The 23,059-nt window shown below is 31.7% G+C and overlaps 1 protein-coding gene across 2 annotated transcripts in view; it reads left to right on the top strand.

Annotated features, from left to right (window-relative positions):
• The first annotated feature begins 702 nt into the window (after window positions 1-702).
• The window catches only part of LOC148620127 (uncharacterized), an 84,486-nt gene continuing 62,129 nt past the window's right edge, over window positions 703-23,059 (top strand). For both annotated transcript variants that reach the window (XM_088580711.1, XM_088580710.1), the window contains exon 1: window positions 703-967. In XM_088580711.1, coding sequence (XP_088436837.1) covers window positions 913-967 — 55 coding nt within the window. In that variant the 5' untranslated portion in view covers window positions 703-912. The remainder of the gene's footprint in view (window positions 968-23,059) is intronic.

Here is a 23,059-nt window from a genome sequence, read left to right as displayed (position 1 = left end):
GTTGCTTATTTCTTTTGTTACTTTGTATGTATTATTTTAGTTACTTTATGTTCTTTATTGTGTATGTATGTTTTCCTTGTCTGGTCTTTGTCCCTGGATTACGTTCTTTTGATTTCTGCTAGAATCTTGGTTCCCTTGATTACTCTTTCAAGTGTAATAGATAGGACACAGATTTTTTTTATTGCACAACAGACCTAACATAGGACACGAACTTTGTTTTTTTTAATTATAAAAGATAGGACAAACTGTTTTTGTAAATGAGAATATGAAATCCGCAATAAGTACTAACCGGTCCCTAATAGCGCAATAGTACGCATATATGCACCTTCTTGTTGGCATTTGTGATACTTATTGCAATTCTTGTATCTTTACGTCATATATGTTAAAAAGGTTTTTTTAATATCGAAAATAATGTTTTCCTATGAAATCATATAAAAACAGAAAACTAAAAAGATAGCAGGTCAGAAAATTTAATTTGGGTTATGAATATTTCATCTTTAAATCATTAATTTATCATATCAAAAATGAATGATAATGTCAACAACTGAAAGTCCGTCCACTCACCATTGATAAAAAAGCGTTTCCTAATAAATATAAAGATACTATATTGTAATACCATGGGATTTAAATGATGTAAAAGCCCTATACGACAGGATGTTGGATAAATAGTAGATCTATGTTACCTATCGTAAAGGCGTTAATATTCTATAGATTTTAAAAACAAGGAAAATCGATGTATGATCAAATCTCTGAGGTTGACAATTTAAAATATTCATGCTCAAGCCGTGAAATTAGAAAGTATAAACCAGTCGATAACTGACATACGTTTTACCGAAGAAAGATTGTCAGCGAAAGGTAACGAACGAGAAACTGCAGATTTCACTCTCTTTTCACCTGTTTTTGAAATGGATTATGCTTAAGTTTTGGAAAGATAGTCACAATATGTTGGTGGTATATTTCACTCTTGGTAAGTAGTTTTTGGTAGTATTGAATTTCAACTCCTGTATTTCATGCTTATATATATATATGGAAATAACTGACTCGTAGAAAAGCCACAATATAAGGGGATCGTCAATAAAAAAAGAGAAGTATTTCAAGCAGCATTAAAAAAGATTTAATAATTTTTTTTTCATTAAATAATTCAACTTCACGAATGATAAAATAACAGTAAAACTTGCATTGTTCGGTCAATATAATCCATTTTTTTCAGTACTCAGTACAATAAGTTAAGGAACAGAATAACATCGAACAAATGTAATTATTTCAATTTAAGATTTTTTTAAAACGGCATTTTAGTATCATCTTTTTACTTTTTAAAAGTAATGTCCAATCTCTCAAGAATTTTATATCGTATTTCTTAATGTTGAACCTTTTTTTTTTTCAAAATGAAGATTTGTTAAAGAATTGCTAAAAAAACTGTTGTTTTGAAAAGTATTTTTGCAACACCGACCTCTGTCATGCTATTAACTAGAATGAAATGATATATGATTCCAGTTTTCAGTATATTTCTAAGACTTATTTTCCATACATATATTCATTGTTGTGTATATCTCGTGAAATAGCGTTGTCGAGGAAGGTTGATAAAAATTCTGGAAGAAGATTTCTGGAAGAAGCTTATCTAATAAAAGTTATAACAGAAAAGATCTTCTTGCAGAATGAAATAACCAAAAGTAGTTTAAACAATTTTTACCACCTTTAAAACCCGATATAAAATATAAAAGGTAGATATGTAAAAATTATATTAATGAGCATTTCTCGAGGACTTTAATAAGACCAAATACTAATTATACATATCACGAATTACTACTTTGTGTGCTATTAACAATTTCCTCTCGTCATGAAGGTGAGAAGTATTAAAATTAAGGGTTTTTGTATTTCATTTTTTTTCATGAAAAAGGAAAAAGTGACTGAGTGAATATTATTTATGACTTGCGAATGACGCCGTATTAAAAGAAGAGTGAATAAAAGCCACACTGTTCATGAAAACAAACCATATGTAAATCTATTTATAAGATATTGCAACACAATGTAAGGGTAAACTAATATGTTTGTTAAATATTGATGATAATCAAAATCCGTATCACACGCCGTATCGATTCAAGAGACCTTTTTACCACAAGGGTCAATGGGCCCGAAGAATGATATAGGTTGAGGATTTGTACGGCACGTGGTACACACTGTCATGTCGTGTATATTATATCATATATTTAAACTATACTTCAAGTCCGTTCCGATTTATGCGATATAGAATTTAAACAATCATATTATATATATTTTGCTCTTGAATGGTATAAACTTCCAACTTACACCGCATACCACCCCCATCCCTATTCCCTTTAATCCCGATCCCCATTCGCCATTGAGAATTCCCCATTCCCAATAGAAAAAAATCCCTATCCCAACAAAACCTTCTTTTTGATTAAAATAAATGATATATAATTGTGAATTACGGCAGATCATTGCATTACGCACATTCCAGTTTAAGTAACTCCTAGAAAGATCAGGAAATGACTCACAATACCAAACGAATAAACTACACAGATTCATGTTTTAATCTATAAATTATACCATCGCAATAACCTATATTTCCCTTTTGAACTCAAAATACCCCAGAATGTAGAATCAAATTTTCGTAAATGAAGAAATTCTTTCGTGATTTTTGTACCAAATCCGCTGTATGATCTATGTTTAAGCATTTTTTAAATTAAAAAAATATTGCGTGAATGTAAAGACAGATTCTTTGCAACAAATCCAACACTAACTGAGCAACTAAGGAAATGATATTGGAAACGATGTAAAACAACAATTGCAACTTCATGTAAAAGTCAATAAATGCATTTATTGGACTTTTCTTTTGTTCTAATTTCTGTGCAGTTGCAGTTGTTTATAAAATGCATTGCATGGCTACTAGGTATGTTGAAACTTGAAAAGATAAAACGAAGATTATCAAATGTTCAAAGCAATATATTTTATTAAAGCCTCTTCTGGAGTATATTATCACTAAAGTGCCGGTCTTTGCAAGAATCCGGTAAAATTTGTCAATCTGAAACATGTTTGTTAAATAAATATACCCAGACTAGTGTTCTCTAATTCTCTATTTGAATGGCCACTATTTGATATTTTCATTACTGGAGATGTTTGGAAATATTCATTAGAATGTTAACGAAAGAAATTTTACATGTTTATTTGTAGTGCCATTAATTAAATTACTAAACTTTACTAAATTTATTTATTAACTAAAAAAGAAGTCAATTTCATGAAAGTGAAGTCAAGAAGTAATCAAGGGAACCAAGGTTATAGCGGTAATCAAAAGAATGTAATCCAGGGACAAAGACCAGACATGGAAAACAGACAAACGCAACAAAGAACATAAAGTAACTAAAATCATACATACAAAGTAACAAAAGCAAATGAGCAACTTGGACTCCACTACATGGGAGCATGGACTGCCAAGTTGACGCATTGTCCAACCTCAACAATGAAGGGCAAATTCGTGAAGCCAATGACACGTCCGTATTGATACTAATAAGTGGAAAAATTAGGAAGCTACTGCTACTCGATTAGTAACGATACTTAATTATTATAGGGAAATTAAAAAAAAATACATTATGAAGATGAAGAGTTTTGATCAGAAATTCTTATTTATTCAAATTCCCAATGTATGAAACTGTTTTTCCAAGAGTGAAAGTGTAGAAATTTCAAATTAGTCCTAATGAACAGTCGAAGTGAAACACTGAGGAAATATACTTAGTTACGAAGTTCACGTGAAATTCATGTGAATCAATTTTCAACCTATTTTCATACGAAGTGAAAATAACGTAAAAAAATACACGAACTTTATATTAAATCAATTGAAATCTAATGAATTTTGATTTTTATGAATTTCACGAGAAGTTTGTTTTATTTAATCGTCGTCCAATGCTAATCATGATTCTTATACCACACGCTTCAAAGATGTTTAGACCTCAACCGTGGTAAAACCTTGATAAACGTATGATCAACGTCATAGACAAAAGACATCTTATTTCCGACCCCATAGATCAGTTTCACCAAATTTAAACTGGCATCTTATTAGAATATTGTTTCATAACGGTCGCCTTTTCGATCAACACATAGGAGGCGTCTTTAATAAAGAAGAAACAGGTCGTAATAGAATCAAAACAAATCACGGAAACTCAATTTTATTGTTATTTTACTAAGGATTGGCCTTTTATGTCGATACTTAACCTCTTTTTATCGTTAGGGGTAAAAATAATGCGATATAAATGACCAGCCCAAAAACAATGATAAAATGAAGTTCTTACCGTATGGTGCATACATTCAAATAATAAAAAAATACAGTAATTCTAACACCATTTTGAAATTTAGTAGTGTTATTCAAAAGTTTTCATGTAACCTAATATTTCTAGTAGTTTCATGTAACCTAATATTTCCAGTAGAAAGATTTTCCCACTTTTTCTTAAAGAAGACATTGAATGAACATATTTTGAATTTTTAATGTAAAATAAAGTAGGTCACCGAACTTGATATCGAGACAATTGATCCTTAGTTAAGACATTTGTTCATCATTTTAAATCATATTCATGTTACAATTTTCTTTTATCGATTTTGGGTGAGATTAAAGCAGGGGTTGTTTTTTTGTGATGTCACAATAAAACGTTAATCCACGTCTTGTAAATACAAAATGATAGATTATCAATTTACAGTCATATAATATATTTTAAATATACGAAAAGAATATTGCAAAATAAAATAAAAATGCTTATTTAAAAAAAGGAGAGTAAGTAAATGATGTTGTATGTCTATATATAAATAATCCTGTATGTCACACCGGACAATATCGGTTGAATAATTAACTGCCTCGGTAATCGATTGACAATAATTTATTTTCGAAAACATGAAATAGCTTTTCATTATGCACTTGTTGACACTTTTGTTGCAAAGCATCAAAACATACCTTTATATGTGGTAAATTATGCTACACTTGAATCAAGTTCTTCATTTGGTAGCAACAGGAATGTACATGACGTGCTGATCAAGGAAGTAAAGGTACAAGATGATTTGACGATAATGTCCCACACATTAATATATTTCAGGAAATAAAAAAAAGTTTAGTTCAAGTGCAACGAATGTTTAATTAAGATAGAAATGTAAATTTAATTCTAGTTTTTTTTTAATAAAAGACTTAATGTCATCATCCCAGATGTGAGATTTGACAGGCAACTCAGTGGCGTTTCAAGAAAAGCAGAAGACGCTCACCAAACTGTTGTACATGTTACATTTTCCCAGTTTTTAGGGGTCCGGGTTGCTTTTTACTTTTGCTTCAATAAACGTGTTATGTTGTCTATTTTATTTTATTTTTTTTGTTTATGCGTCCGTTTTCTTTGTAATGCGTGGATATTATCTTTTTACAACCGTTTGAATCCTAGTTGTCTTGATTTTCCTTTGATTTGCACGAAGACGGGACCACAAAAACTATTAACCACGCAACAAAAAACTGAAGAATAAATGAGGAATTCGTACCACACTTCAACTTGTGAGTATGGCCTAGGTAGGCACCAGTAGATTAATTATTTCCAGCTTTTCTAGAAACATCCACTGGATTGCTCATATGATACCAATGAACTAGTTAAACACTACTCTTTCTAAGAAATGTATGTAAGGTGTGGCACATGAAAGAACAAGGAGATTTGTTTTTGTTTGTTTGTTTGTTTGTTTGTTGGGGTTTAACGTCCGAGAAGCAATATTTCAGCTATATTCAGACGATGAACATGAAATGGATGATAAAATGAACATGAAATGAACATGAAATGAAAAAAAAAGGATGGGTCACAAGGATAATAGGGTCGACAAATTTTGATTGCCACTTGAAAAAGGGTTGGTGGGTAAGGTTGGGCAATTTGGCGGAGCGCAAAGGTTCCTACTCCTATCGAATACCACAGCAGGGTTCTTTAACGTGCGAGGAACGTGGCATCTTTCCCAACACGGTGCACCACTATGGTTTGTGGTCAGGTTTTCCGTATTATGGCCTGACAACCCCAGCATGCACCACGCCAGGGGTACCCCATTCCACCTCCTGGGGCACACATCCCAGTTGCTCTGTGGGCAGAGCGCCTAGCCCCCGGCTAGGTTTCTGAGCACTATTTAGTCGCCTTATACGACAAGCTTAGCGCTGCTGCAGGCCTATTCTTTTAACACCCGGACCTGCATTATCCAAGTATTTATACTTTATAACCTTCAGGAATATCCATCAAAGTAAAGTTTGCTTTTTTAAGATATTGATTTAGTTGAAATTCACTATGAAAATTTATATCCAGCGATGGCTATGCACAATATATGAATAAATTGCCGATCGGAGCAGTACCAAACGTACCAGTTCCTACGCCCATATTTGTAAGAAGTTAAAATTAGTATTACGGTTACACATTTTAATTCCATTTTTGCAGTGGGTATTTTTGTTTGTTTGACATATCAGAACTGAAGTTAGCCTCAAGATACGGCACAGCTGGAGTAATACTGCACAAATTACATTGGATTACAAACTCATTTTTTTTATTGTTTCAGCCCGTTTTTTTTTATTTCGAAATCAATCGATCCTTTTTCGTAAATTATATTGTTCTAACACAATTTCATCACCAGTAAAGCATTACTGTAGCCTCAATATTGATAAATTTCAGCATGTAAACAAAATTCAGTCAGTAACCCCATTTAAAACGATCTTTAGATAAATATCAATGCAATGTATGAATAAATTTTATATTAAAACAATAACTTACATAAATGGCATTAGAAATATCATTTGAACTTTATTTATATAACACATTGTACGAAAAAGAAAACTGGGATTATTATGTGCCTGCAATTAAATGTGCTCTTTTGTTTATTTGTCAGTCTGCGTTATTGTAAAAATGCAAATAATTCTGAATAATTCAATTGAACATTAAAAAGAAAAATCGGAAAACAATGCTTTTTTAGTATAGATAAAGTGTCTTTCAAACTGGTGTTGAAAGAAAAATATGCCTGATTGTACGCATTCCTAATAATAATAAAAAAAGAAGCTGCATCGATGACCCAACAGTAGCACGCTCCATGCGAGTATTATAGATTGCAAGTATCACTCTTGATCTAGTAGTATAAAAGGTTCCCCAAACACTTTTCCACCTTGGGTGCTACGTAAAACAATAGAGAAACGGCTATTGGAATTGATATAAAAGTTTCACACGCCTTCTCCACAATTTAATAAATGTCGAACAACAAATGACCAAGGTAAGCTCATTTGTTCAAACATTCCTGATCTTAAAATGTCAAGAACTTTTTGGAATCGAAATTGTGCTTTTATCATTGCGACCAAACACTCTACTAAAATAATTAAAATACCATTTTATATTAACCCAAACTATTTCCTTATTTTTTTAAATTACTTTTTCGTGTATTTGGTATGACTTCATTGATTAATGATAGAACAGTTAAGGCTCGAATCGAACATATTATTTACAGCCATTTTGTGAATAAAATGACTGTCACGACAGTTACCATATTTTAATCTTTAATTGTTACCTCTTAAAATGGGCTTCTGGAACAGGGTTATGTTGCTACAAGATTGAAGTTATCATTACAGAAGTTTTATGGTCGCCATCGTGAACTCGTGGATCGTTATGGTGTATCCATCAGCACCATGAAAACTGATTTATTCAACGGGTCATAGTTTGCCTTTCCTCGTTTGTCTACCCCGGACTTGACTTTTTATGACCAACTCGGCGGGTGTTTCTAGAAAAGCAGAGGACGCTTACCCTACCGGTGCACCTGGTCCATGCTCCCAGTTTTTAGTGGAGTCCGAGTTGCTCATTTACTTTTGTTACTTCGTATGTGTGGTTTTAGTTACTTTATGTTCTTTGTTGTGTATGTCTGTTTTCCATGTCTGGTCTTTGTTCCTGGATTACATTCTTTTGATTACCGCTATAACCTTGGTTCCCTTGATTACTCTTTCTTAAGTACCATCACTCTAACCATTATCTTTTTGAATACCAAGGAGAAGAAAATTGATACTGTATATTTACTGCTATTGCTTAATTTAAATTTCATTCCTTTTTGCAAAAGTGTTACATTTTTTTAACAGTTCTACACATTTCTCACCGGTTTGCGTAAAAGCATCATACAAATGGTTGTGTGATAACCAATGTTTAAATTACTTTCTTTCAATTAACAAATTGAAAACATCATTTACAAATACATACTGAAGCGGTCATTTGTGAAAACAGGATCTAAAAAGATGTACCATTTTTGAATGGTATAAAATGCCCATTTAAAACACATACCATCCCATTCCTGTCACCAAAATATTATCATGTTACCATAATATCTCCACTCCTATTCCTTATTTATAAATACATGTATTCATTCCCCATACAATGCCCATAGTAATTTCTTTATCAAATTGTTATACTATCAACATGAGTATTGTATTTTCCCCATTATTCATCCCTTAAACGATTGTTTTATTTCAATTAATTAAAATTTCCTCCATTCATAATGCACATCCTTTTTTATAAAATTACCATTCCCCAACTCAATCACAATGCCATCATACTGTGAATGTACTTTAATTCGTTGATACCCATTTTCGTGGTTACGGGAGGAAATACTAGTTCGTGGATTCTTGAATTTGTGGTTTTTAGGTTTCAGTACACAAATCAGTGGGATTCACAAAAAACAAAGACATCTTTATTATTACACTCCACATTAAGTTAAGCACCCTCTTTTGCTACTTAAGTACCATTCAATATAAATTAATTTGAGATAAATACTGTAATCAGATTGGTTAAAATAATTTTGTTATATCTCAATGGATAAAAACAAATATTGACACGCCCCTAATCAGTTAAATTCAGAGCTACTCTCTCATGTATAAAGATAAAAATATGTTTTAAAATTAATTTATAAGAATTTGCTATGATAACAATTTTGTCTATTGAAAAATAACATAAATTTTCCATGTGCATATTTTGTTTATCGCACCTCGCGCAATAAACAATATGCACATGAAATCACCTCCTGTCGGATTTTTACAAAGACTTCTTCTTAATAAAAACTGCATGATTAAATTAACTAAAAGAATAAGTTATAATGTTTTAATTCTGTTACAATTTATAACGATTTCCTCTTTCGTTTACTCCGGACTTCTTTATGAGCAACTCAGTGGGTTTTTCTAGACAAGCAGAGGTCGCTTACCCTACCAGTGCACCTGGACTATGCACCCAGTTTTAGTGGAGTTCGAGTTGCTCATTTACTTCTGTTACTTTGTATATGTTACTTTGGTTATTTTATGTTATTTGTTGTGTGTGTTTGTTTTCCATGTTTGGTGTTTGTCCCAGATTATATTCTTTTGATTTTCGCGATAATTTGGGTTACCTTGGTTACTCGTTTAATAGACCCTGGTTCAGATGTCTCCTAAAAATATCAGCAATGCTGCAGTGTTTCGGCGTGCTAACTTTTGGAGGACTAGTTATTTGAATCGTTCGATACAGTATTGAATTGAACAGAATGCAGAGATTTAATGTTAAAACATACACATTTTTATTTACTTTTGTAAGAGTTGATATTTAAACTGAAAGGGTATTCTTCCCTATTGAATCAATTGCATTTTAAAAAGTCTTAAAATATTGTTAAACTGTCCACATATATAAAATACATACAGCAAAAATTATCCATGGACAATTATGGTTACATAATCCAATTCCTATTTCAATCATCATTAAAGCCGGTAATTTATGTAAAGAATTTTTTTTTACGTACCCGAAGTTATCTTTTTGAAAGACAGAAATCGCTAAATATCAATAGTATTGGTGCTTTCTATGGTGAAAAAAAATTTATGTGTAAAATTAGTCTTTGTTATGATGTCACAATAGTGTGATCTATTGTGATGGCATAGCTTAGGACTAATATTACACCTTAATTTTGTGAAAAGGACTGCAATTTGTTTGGTTTCGCTGAATCAAATATATTGGATTATATTTAAATGTTCATAATTAGCATTTTACAAGCTGTATTGTTTACTATACAAACAAATCATAGCTGCGTTCCCATAAGTAAAATCTAACTTTTATCAGTTTATCGACAAATATAATGAAGCATTGTTTTTGTCTTTCATATTTTAAGTATAAATGCGAAATTATATTGTTGTCATTCTTGTTTTGTTTGAAAAAAAAACCTATACGCAAGAAGAAATGAAAATCTAAAATTATTAAAGGACATTGCATGTATCAATCAGATCTGAACATTCACTTCGTCCGTTTATAAACATCATTTAATGATTATAAAAATAATCCATACACTAGTAACAATGATAACAACAATAAGCGCCACAATGTTGGCTTAAAAGAGATGGCTGCCAAATGCCAACTTTAATTTCACCATTTATGATCTATAAATAATTAATTATTTGAGATACGTCTGAATTTTAGTTATAATAATTATATATAGAGAGCCATATGAATACAATGTATTAAAATAATTGCTGATATATCAATGATTATTGATCACAAGAAATTTTTTGTAAAGACTTCAACGGAACGATCGTTCAATGATTCAAAAATTAATTAGGTCAATGAAAAATTTTGAAGAAAGTCTTTCTTGTGAAATATTTAAACAGAAGAAATGAATTACCATTAATAAGATGAACAATGATAATACTTGTATTATAATTTCTAATAGCTTTTACTTACAAAATTACCCAAATCTTCGCGGCAGACTTATAACTACCGCTCCCGACTTTACTACGTATCATTGTTGCAGTTACGTGTCAATCCCTGTAAGAATATGGCAGTAGCTGAAACATGGTATAAAAAAATCCATTGTTTTAATAATAATTTCACTATTTGCATCATCAGCATCAGGGAAAACAGACAAGATTCCCTTATCATGTTGGACCATTGAGTTACAATTTCATTGAAATGCACTGAAAAGGACAGATAACCCCGTCAAAAAGATCATTTTTCTAATATTCTATTTACCGAATGTTCCCACTGTAAAATATTTCTATATTTCACACTGTTAGATAAATTCTGTAATTTCAGTCTCTCGCTTTCTCCCGCCATAACGTCACAACACGAATATCAATCCGCCGTTCGTGAAGTTGGAAAATTATAATGAAAATTGCAACGAATAAGGGAGAAAGTCTATTATATAATTCAGCTAGCTTGCTGGTTCAGTAATATCCAAAGTCAGCCAAACGACATTTGTATCATATATAATTTAAAAACTGATGTCAGTGCTTGTCTTTTTCACAACCACTGACCAGAGAAGACGTCATATCAACGTCATTTTGCAACGGCTTTCAAACACATACTGGTATCACGTCGATCATGATGAGGAAATGACTTATTATATAGGTACATGTACATGTAGCAGTGTTGTATCGATTGTTTCTAGTGTAACTATTTACACTGTGAAATAAATTCGATAATTTCACTTTCTTCCGCCAAAACGTCACATTTTGATATCCATCCGCCAATCACAGAATTTAAAATTCATATTGAAAATATCGATAAATCATGAAGAAAATCTATATAGTAAATATGATAATCAATTGGTAATCGTGAATAACCAAAATATGATCACTCGTGCCAAGAACGCAGAAAGATTTAACTCTTGCGCGGAACATGTTCTATCTAGGCGTTCTTCGGCACTTCAATTAATTATCCTATTTTTCTAATTACAATATTAATGCAATAACCTAGCAATTAAGCAGGAAACATCTTAACATTGTAACTATGACTTTTGGTTTCGTTTACGACATGCATATGAGACTATATTTACAATAAGGATGTTTGATAGCTTTCTGTGGTAAATATTATCACGCTTTTCAAACACTTCTTCGCAAACTTAATATTGAAACAAAAACAAAATGAAAAAAATCTCATAAATTGATGTTTAGCTACCAGACACACGGCAGTTGCATATTACATTTTTCTGAAACAATGTTATCTGATATTCTTGCAAATGTCATTTAACATTATCATAAGCAAGAAATATCTTGCAAATCATAATGTTTCTTTGCAAGCAGAAGCAAAGTTATTGATCATTGATAAATGTATTGTAGCCAATCTTCTGCTGATGGGCTGTGTCGCCAATGCTGTTATGCGTCATAAATATCGTCGTTTTTTGTTCGAACATCAACTAAACATGTGTCAAACGCATTCAAAATTTAATTAAAATATCAAAGTTACGTACATATATACTGACAAATAGAACCCAACTCCCCCAAAAAACATAAAAGCAAACAAAAAATAATTTAATTTTAGAAGTAACACCTTTCTGATTAGATAAAAAAAATTTGTCCATCATCTCATAGACCAAATTTTGTAATGACTGTGACGTCTATTTTAGCTCACCTTGCCGAAGGCCAGGTGAACTATATATTGCCATCGCTTGGCGTCCGTCGTCGTCGTTAACAATTTTTCAAAACTCTTCTCTAAGAATACTTGAAAAATTGGAACCATCCTTATTACAAGACCTACAAAAGTCTCCAGGGATCAAAGTTCTCAGACGACTCCTTGTAAGACTTATTTCACTTGAAAGAGGAAAAATGACGCTTTTTACAGTTTTAAACCAATATCTTGAAAGCTATTATAGATAGAAAGAAACTATCAAATGCTGAAATGATCCTGATGATAAGTCCTACCTATCTTCTTGAGTCAGAATTTTTGGATAACTCCTTGTTAAATTTATTGCCCTTGAAAGACAAAACTTAACCAGGTGAACGATTCAGGTTCCTCGGAGCCTCTTGTTTAATGTTTTGATACTTAAATTATATTATAAGGAATCACTGTCATATTATGAAGAAATAAACTCAATACACGTGGCGCTCCCTTGAAAATAACCATCTACGGTAGCAGGTTATTAAGTGTTTACCAAATAACTGAGATTATTTTTATAGAACGAAAAAATATAAAAGTCATAATATAATATTTCAAAATTATCCAGCCTTACATGTATCTACGACAGCTCAAACATTTGTCAGAATTTTATATAGACTTGTACTTAATTGAACAATAATATCGATTTGAGTTAAGCATCGTCATTTCATTGTTCCCAGTGGGAAACTTGCGAAGTTTCATGTACTTCAATATTTGAAATGGTATTGATCTCCGAAGTAAAACAACATATTGAAATGAAAATAAAAATGTCAGTTATATGTACAAATCGTACTAAATTGTTTTCTTGTTCACGTCAAATGTCAATCGGATAAGGTAAGCTTAAGAGGTACAAATCTATCGTTGTTAAAACATTCGTTTTTAGATGTTAAATTGAAAGAGATACATATTTATGTACTAAAGTACATTTATGTATGCACCGGGAAATGCAATCACATTTTCTTAGGATACAAATTATCTTTTGAGAGTCAATATGAAAAGTTGAAAGCAACTAGTTTTATGCATACGAAATTACATCACGGTTTTTCCTTAAGGAGGTAGACCTTGGGTAAGGGACACAACTCTTGAAATTAGTGATATGCGTGTATCATATTAAATTTCACCCGAGGATTATCAAGCTTTCATTTGAAACGGAATGAAATCAGTCAAAGGTACTTTGATGCTTACATGAGATTGATGTTAAATGCTGAATACAGACGTTCCAATGATTTGTAGGAGATGTGTCCCCTGCCTAGGTGTACTCCTTTAACAGCTGATTTCGTCTCTATGCATGACTTCTAGATTTTGTTGATTAGTAATAAGTTGTAACATGCCGAACATATTTTAAAAATTATTACCGCATTTATTATTCTTATATATTTTGCTTTAAATCTCACATATAGTTTTTGAAGAGATTGGAAATAGAAGATGACGTTTTTTAATGTTTGACTTAGAACTGTTGTAAAAATTGATTGATTGTTTTTGTACCTGTGCTTTTGATGGAAGGCTACGTTTTTGTGACTTCATGTAGAACTACATGATGGTCAAATGTGTTTTTGTTAATTTTCTATAAGCTAATGAAGTGATATATTGTATTCTTACTTATACGACAAAGTATCCTAAACTAAGTGCAGGATCGGTTTTGTTTAATATATAACATCATTACAGTGTTTCACCAAATTGTAATTACCCGTGCAGGTCCGGGTGTCAAAAGAATAGGCCTGCAGCAGCGCTAAGCTTGTAGTAAAAGGCGACTAAATAGTGCTCAGAACCCTAGCCGGGGGCTAGGGCGCTTTGCCCACAGAGCAACTGGGTTGTGTGCCCCAAGTGGTGGAATGGGGTACCCCTGGAGAGTTACATGCTGGGGTTGTCAGGCTATAATACGGAAAACCTGACGGCAAACCATAGTGGTGCACCGTGTTGGGAAAGATGCCACGTTCCTCGCACGTTAAAAAACCATCTTTCGGAGTAGGAACCATAGGGCTCCGCCACAGGAGTCTAAATTGCCTGACCTACCCACCTCTCCCTATTTCCAGTAGCTATCAAACTTTTTCGACTCCATTGTCCTTGTGTCCCATCCCATTTTTCATTTCATCATCATTTCATGTTCATGTTATCATCCACTTCATGTTCATCGCCTGAATATAGCTGAAATATTGCTGCTCTGGCGTTAAACCCCAACAAACAAAGAAACCAAATTGTAATAATAACAGGTCTGCTAAGTTGTATATACTGTTTGTTTTGTGATATGAATGTAAGTACTTCTCTGTCTAAGATTCAGGCAAAATATGTGTAACGTGTGGCACATGAAGAATAATTTTATAGCATGATCCAAGTATTTCAACCTCATATTCTCCTACATTAACAATCAAAGTGTTTGTAATTTTGCCTTTTTAAGACATGGAAAGGTCAAATTTAATTGAAATGCACTATGAAAAAAATGGCGAGCAAATTTTCCCTCATTTCATTTTCTAAATAAGCAGTAAATTAATATCTACATCACAGATGCATCATGATGAATTTAAATGGCTGTGCAGCTGTTTCCTTTATGGAAGAAAAAAAAGACGAAATTGAGAAAAATGATTTGCCCCATTGCCTGACTCGTACACAGAAAAGTAATTATGATACAACGTTAAAATCTAATTAAAAAGTGTTGTGAAGCGTGATATTTATTATTATTGTAATTATAAAACTGTGACGCAAACATACACCATTTGTAGAAAATATAATAAGATCACATTAACATTCAAATTCAAATGCTTACAAAATTATCATGTGTCTTCAGCTCTCCATAGTGTAGTATTAAGAGTTCCTAGCATTTTTCCATTATTTATTCGACATGCCTCATGTCAGTCAGCAAAGCTAAATGGAACTGATATTGGAGAAAAAAAAAAAGAACAAGTGACGTCAATAGTCCATTATCTTCGTTATAGTTATTTATTTATTTTATTAAAATGATGCACAAGAACATAAATGTGTAGGTCAACTAATAGGTTCCATTTTAAATACATAATGTTTGAGTTTTTAGTGGTCAAAATTGAATGTCAGACAAGCACGCACCGATGAATACTTTTTATATACAAATATTTACCTCAACAAATACCGTATAGCTGGTACTTTTTTAGGGTGTCAAATTTCGCTTTTTTGCCGGCGCCTTCCGATAAGTGAGTTTTTATTTTAGCGATTTCTCAAACCTTGACAAACAAGAAAAATTTTTTTTTATATGTATGTTTCTGATTTTAAGCATTTTAATTGGATTGGTTAAGGCATTATACAATAAATTTATCCCCACTGCAGTTTTCAGCGCTTGTCCAAAGTCAGGAGATATTGGTCATTAGTGTGTCTTTATACTACTTTATAATTGATTTGGAAGAAATCATATTTTATTTCTTTTGTTATCGGGACCTTTTAGAGTTTACTTGAAGGAGAGTTTACACTTTTTGCTTTTTGAAGACCTTGTACTGATCATAGAACGTATTTACCATTTTGGATTTAGAATATTAGGTTGTATATTTGTTGTGTTTTATTATATCCATTCTTCTGGGTTTTGGCAAAGATATGTGAAACATCCAAAAGATTATTGATTAAAATGTATTGTTTGTCAGTTTTATCGTTAATGAAGTGGAAACTTCAATAAGGAAATTCTATAGATAATTTCCATTTTCATACAATAGTGTGAATTGTTTGCTGATGTTGGAATGGAATCCTCGTATCTATTGGAATAAAGACAATGTTTACAAAATAAATATGAAATACAATTAATTTTTTTTATCCGTTAGTGGATTTGCATGGTAATATGTGATGCAATCATTGAACGAATTGCAAATAAAAAGTAACATACCTTACCCTTCCTAGATTTGAACAGGAGCTAGTGACAATAATTACTTGTTTCATTTTCAGATACATTTGTAATGTGTATTCTTCTGTTGAAAAACTTAAAACTTAAGGTGAAACTGGATAAAATTTAGTGACTTTGTATCTAAGATTAGCGATTTTGTTTGGTGTGATGCTATTATTTGCTTAAACAAAGTTTCCACTTGTCGAGGTTAAGTGTAACTTTGCATCTTAAGGAGGTAGATCTAGGGTAAGGGACACAACTCTTACAAATCAAAGGAACGCTTGCATTCAGCATTTTACATCAATTTCATGTAAGCATTAAAGTAACTAGGATTGATTTCATTCTGTTTCAAAGGAAGCTTAATAGGCTTTGGTAAAATTGAATATGATACAAACATATCACTGATTTCACGAGTTATGTCCCTTACCCTAGGTCTACCTCCTTAAATAAGATCTATCAAAGGTTCCATTCAATCACTGCATGTAGGACCTAACAACACTTGAGTCTGCTTTCTGTTAGATGATGATTTTTTTTTCAGAATCCTCGGGGATTTTCCTTTAATGTTTTTAATGGCCTTTCTCCTTAACTTGTTCAAACTGCAAAACAGTATTATAACAACTGGATTATTACTTAGTATTACATTTTAACTTTATAGCTCTTTCATCATCCACACTCTCCTTGTCCTCTCTTATAGTATAGTTTGATTGACTTAACATCATTTTGTATATATTTTAAGTGAAAATATTGGTAAGAATCAGGCAAAATGGGAAAAAATAGATACATGCATGTCAAAACCCAACCGATCTGACAATATTTCACTCAATGATGCTTTCTCAATTTGGTAAGGCTATCATTTGATCTCTGCATTGCTGGATTTACTCAGAAGTTTTTCAGAAGAATATTAGAAAAACGAAGTTTTTGACGGAGTTATCTGCCCTTGACATGTTAATTTTCAGTGCATTACAATGAAATGATAACTCAATGCACCAACACGAAAAGGAAAATCTTGTCTTTTTTTCCTTGATTCTGATGGTGCAAATATTCAAATTAAATTTTCACTTTCAAAATGGTGGGTTTTGTCATACCATGTTTCACCCACTGCCTGGTTCTTACAGAGACTGACACCTAAGCATTTAAGAAAAATAAAGGTTGATAAAAAAAACTGTTCCTTTATGCTCTAGCCTCATCCACTGAGCATTTTTGTGCGAGGTCAGAGAAGCTACATCCCACATGTACAAATAACTGAGGTAAATGTGATATCTATAACTGCAATTAAATACATCCCAAAAGTCGGACGCTTTTCGGCTTTATTTCTCTATCGTCGATTTGATAAAAAAAACATGTTTATCGTTTGAGTGTTCATGTCTTAATACACGTATTATTGAACTTGAAACTGATTTCTCATAATGTATTTTCTGTTAATGTATATAAAAAGAACAAACTTATGCAGTAATAATTTTATAGCCAAATGGAGAAACCAGCCTTACTTATATTACAAAGGCCTGAGATATTGCTGTGATTTTTGTTACTTTGATACCTTGTATCAGTAACTGATAAAAAAATGTCAAGACAACAAGACAAGTATTTCGTAACTGTTGTATTATACGATTCTATGTTTTTCTATTTAGGTCTCCTCGTCCTAATCGGTCACTATAGAGTTATAATATTTTACGATGATCAATCACCGAAAAAAAAAATGAATAGTAAATTTTTAAGTATACAATTTTGAAAAACGTACTTGGCGGAGAAACAGTGACTAACAATTTTAATGAACACGTTTGTGAAAAGATTGGACACCGGGTATTAAACCCACGATATCGACACTTGAGGCATCCTGGACACTTTCGCGAAATAACCCGCCCAACAAACACTTCACTTGCATAAATTTATGTATTCCATAAACAAGAGATCACATAAAAAACTACTTTTGAGAAACGGCTTTAATCAATTTACAACCGAATATAACATTTTAAACTGATAAAACCCTAGTGTTTGAAAATATTCTAATTGGTTTTAAATGATCTTTCAAAATCTTGTTATCAATTTGATTACGCTATCGTATTGTAATTTCAAGTAGTATATCAGCAAAACTCGATTTTTAATCTACTTACATTGAATTGAATAATACATGAAATAGATTTCAGACCTAAATCCACTTATCATTTTAAGTTTACAAATATTTCATCAGTTAAGGTAACTGTATGATGCCATATATTGGCTTTAGGAGGTAGACCTAGGGTAAGGGACACAACTCTTACAAATCATTGGAACGTTTGTATTCAGACTCTTCATATCAATCTCATCTAAGGATCAAAGTATCTTGGATTGATTTCATTCTGTTGCAAGTAAAAGCTTGATAGACTTTGGTGAAATTGAAATAGAAACAAACATATCACTGATTTACCGGGTTATGTCCTTTATCGTAGGTCTACCCCACATTAAATCGCCAATGTATTCAAAAATTGTAGAACTGTTTCTAAATATCCGAAATAATATCTGTTTAATTAACTATTTGTATGTTTTATACCGAAATATAATTCAGTATAAACTTAACAAAAAACTTTGGGTACAAATTGACTGTTAAAGGGAGATTAAAACACTAGTTCCTCAATAGAAAAAAAAACGTAGAATAAGGAAGGGAAAGCATATATATTTAGATAAAAAAAGATAATTTAATAGCTACTCATTAATTAGCAACTCCTATTTTCAAAAAAAAAAAAAAAAAAAAATGTTGGTCCAATGTTCAGATTCACTTATAATAAAAGTATCATCTAGTTGAAATTTGCAATTAATGTCCGTGAATATATATTCCTGATGTCTGGTATATATTAATTTTCGTCATATATATTCAATATCTAACTAAACTACATGTAATTAATGTTGTTAATTAAGGTTAAGACAATAGGAACTTTTAAAAAATTTTATATTGCTTTGGAAGTTTTTAAGTCAAGGGTTGAAAATATCGAAGGATCTGTCGGTATTCCTATTTTTTTTACTAGTTTACATTATGAGTTTTTGAACAAAACTTCGCTTTTTAACACTCACTGTTGTGAGCTTTTCAAATATTAATTTCTTATTTCTAAATTCAGAACCATTGAATTTCTCATAATTAAAAGAATTAACAGAAAAATCATTCTTACGTATCAGAGCTTGTTATTACGATATCCATTAATAAATTAATAATTAGAAAAAAATTATTACCAATATTAGAAAATAGCAAATAAACTAGACAGAAATTCCAATTCATCGTTCGTTTTTGAGATAGTAAATAAGAGTAATCAAAGGAACCAAGGTTATAGCTGTAATCAAAAGAATGTAATCCAGGGACAAAGACCAGACATGAAACAGAAAACAGACACACACAACAAAGAACACAAAGCAACCAAAATCACACATACAAAGTAACAAAAGCAAATGAGCAACTCGGACTCCACTAAAAATTGGGAGCATGGACCAGGTGCACCGGTAGGGTAAGCGTCCTCTGCTTTTCTAGAAACACCCGCCGAGTTGTTCATAAAAAGTAAAGTCCGAGGTAGACAAACGAGGGAAGGAAAACTATGACCCGTTGAATAAATCAGTTTTCATGGTGCTGATGGATACACCATAACGATCCACGAGTTCATGATGATGAAACATGAATGATGTTCTAATTGTCAAAAGACAAGAAATGTATCCCCTTAATTCATTAAATGAAAAAAAAAATTGGATAATGACGCACCTAACTTCACTATTACTGGAAGGGTAAACAAGTATAGTTGCGAAGGATTTGTGTTAATAAATATTGAAAGAAAGTTGTCGCATGTAAATAAAATAGATATATTAGTTTCTTACATGTACAAATCCCAGTCTAGGGCAAAAAATACAACCTTTCTGCTCTCGAATACCCTATTTGAAACATTATTCCAGATTCTTTAAAATAATATTTTGAATCTAGCACTTCGAATATGTTTTTGTGCAACTCTTGAAAATGAGTCGAACAGAATACAGAGAATCCTGTCTAAACCGAACCCTAATGTAATTGAAACATGTTTAAACCTAACCATAATTAACCGAAACCTGTCTAAACCGAACCCTAATTTAATTTAAACATGTTTAAACCGAACCACAATTAAACCGAAACCTGTCTAAACCGAACCATGATTAAACTGAAATCTGTTTAAATCAAACCATGATTAAACCGAACTATGATTAAACCGAACTATGATTAAACCGAAACCTGTCTAAACCAAACACTATTTGGAGACCATTTATGTAATTTGAAATTTCGTTAACGGAACACATGTTCAAAAAGAACAAAATATAAAATCCAAAAGAGATTCCGTTTAGACATGACTGACTGTATAAACTCATTGCTCAAATTGATTTCCCTGTCCGTATATGTATGCTTGAGTCCCATATCTCTAATAATCTAAGTTGATTTAAATTAATCTCACTTCGAGATAACTTTTTGTTCTTCTTTTTCAGGAATGACTGTTATATTTTTTCGTTCTATGAAGAAATAACCTCAATCACGTGGTGCACACTAAATAACCTGCTGTTTATTTTCAAGTATTGGGGTTATTTCAAATAGACCGAAACATATAACAGGTATTCCTGCCTTATAATTTGATTTAATTTAATTTAATTTAAATATTAAAATTAAACGAGTAAATCATTTAAAAATGTTTGATGATGTCACATTCATTACAAAATTTGTTCTATGAGATGAAGGACAAAACACTTTGTCCAATCAGAAACCGTGTTACTTCTGAAATGAAATTATACATAAATATATTACATGTACACTTCATAATTCACACCTGTTGAATAAAAAGTAATTATAGGTTTTAATTTACATATTTTTGTATTATATTTATAGTATTTTTGCAAACTACGAACATTTTTTGAACATATTTCTTCCACAGCAGTTTTGAAGGTGTATTTTATTTTTTTTTGTTTTTTGTTTTTTTAACATGCCTTTAAAATAAAGTGTTAATATTCACAAGTTAAGAAACACAGCTGAAATAAATATGGACCAATCCTGGTTTTTCCCGAAATAAAAAATATATCGAAACATACATTTTAATTTTGATATTATACGGCCTTTTCAAAAACATTAACGTTGAAGTTGTTTTCCTAACAAGTGAGACGACAAGGTATCCTATTAAGGTGTCACGTCTTCCCGGTTGGACAACCCACCAAACTTGACCCACACTGAATTGTACACAATTGCAGTGTGATGGAAAATGACATGCTCACCCCTTCCAGAGCACCTCATGTCACTCCTATATTTTGGTGAAAATTCAGATTTTAAGAGTTTTGTTTCTTTTTGTATTTTCTTATTTTTAGTAATTATTTTTAATTGTATCTTTAAATATATTGCCTACATCGTCATTTTTTTCATAGTTCACATATTTTGGCACGTTTTTGGATTCTGATGTTTGATATTTTTTTTATCCGTCGTTATGTTTACCGATATTTACGTACTAGATTTTCAGATAATCTGTAAATGACAATAACATTTCTTCATTGATGATTTTAAATACTAATACAATGATATACAAACTAATTAGAAAGAGTTTAGTAATGACATCAATGCATGTAACGAAGAAATTTTCACCTGTAAATTGATATCTCTTTTAAGATTCAAAAGATGAAATTGCTCCTCTTCCTTGTTAGTTTTTCATTTGTTTTGTTTTCATCTTAATAAACTACGGAAAATATCTCATTCCGGAATTCTCGTCCATGTAATGGATCGCTATCTCTTCATTTACTTTGATTCCGACACAATCAGCTTCACGCATTTATTCTTTTGATCGGAAATAGGAACTCGCTTTTATCATTGCCTTGCAAATATGTCGACTGTGATGTTTTAACTTTAACTTTCTCCTTTGAAAATTATTTCATTATTTTATAGTTTAGTTGATCCGTAGATTCATCATTGATAGTTTGTTGATTGAAAAATAAAGATTACAGTTCGATAAAAATGTCTTTCTGAAATAGAAGCGTTGTATCAAATATTTTATGCATAATTTAATAACAAAACTTTCATGCTACCAACATATATTTCAAAATACGAACTTGGGGATTGTTTTTCCTTAAGATCCGGGTGTTCAGAAAATAATGAATATTTGTTCATCGCTACTTAAGTAAACGTGAGGTTTAATGATTGGTTGTTTGCAGATTGAGTCGGGTTTAAATTTACTACCGACTAAAGTCAATAGCCCGAAGAAGATATGTCAACCCACACAGACATTTGACTATGAACAAAAAGGTCACGTGCTTGGCAGAGAAGCAGTGACCACCAGCTTTAATGTCTTGACCGGGGACCTTATCAATGACCTCCTCCAACACTGAAGAATGCACAGATTGGAATTACGCGACTTTTTGTATTAGGAAATAGAAAAGCCATTCAATCAGTGAAATGAAATGAAACGGTGTCTTTGAAATACATTAGGTCTCAAATACTACATCGGGTTATCCCATTACTGTTTATGTTAAAAAAGTAATTTTCAAAGTTTCACTGTGAATTCCCTAGACAAATGACACGTTAATGTTGCAGACTATTGCAAAGCTTGGAACATTAGTCTTTCAAAATCATTATGCTAATAGTACGATGATTGTAAAAAATTTCACAGAATTGAATTGAATAAATAAAATTAGTGAAAATTACATTTTTACCTTTTCTGCTAACTGACAGCATGGAGGCAAATTTCATACACATGTAAACTACTTTCATATACCTCCGTAGTAAATTACAGATATGATTTTATTGATTGAATGATTGTTGGGGTTTAACGGCCGCGCAGCAATATGTCTGCTATACTTAGAC

This window comes from Perna viridis, chromosome 4 (assembly GCF_037379345.1).
Source record: "Perna viridis isolate PV_CMFRI_1.1 ecotype Kerala chromosome 4, ASM3737934v1, whole genome shotgun sequence".
NCBI classification, from domain to species: Eukaryota; Metazoa; Mollusca; class Bivalvia; order Mytilida; family Mytilidae; genus Perna; species Perna viridis.
Note: the sequence above shows the minus strand (reverse complement) of the source record. Positions and strands in the feature narration are given on the sequence as shown.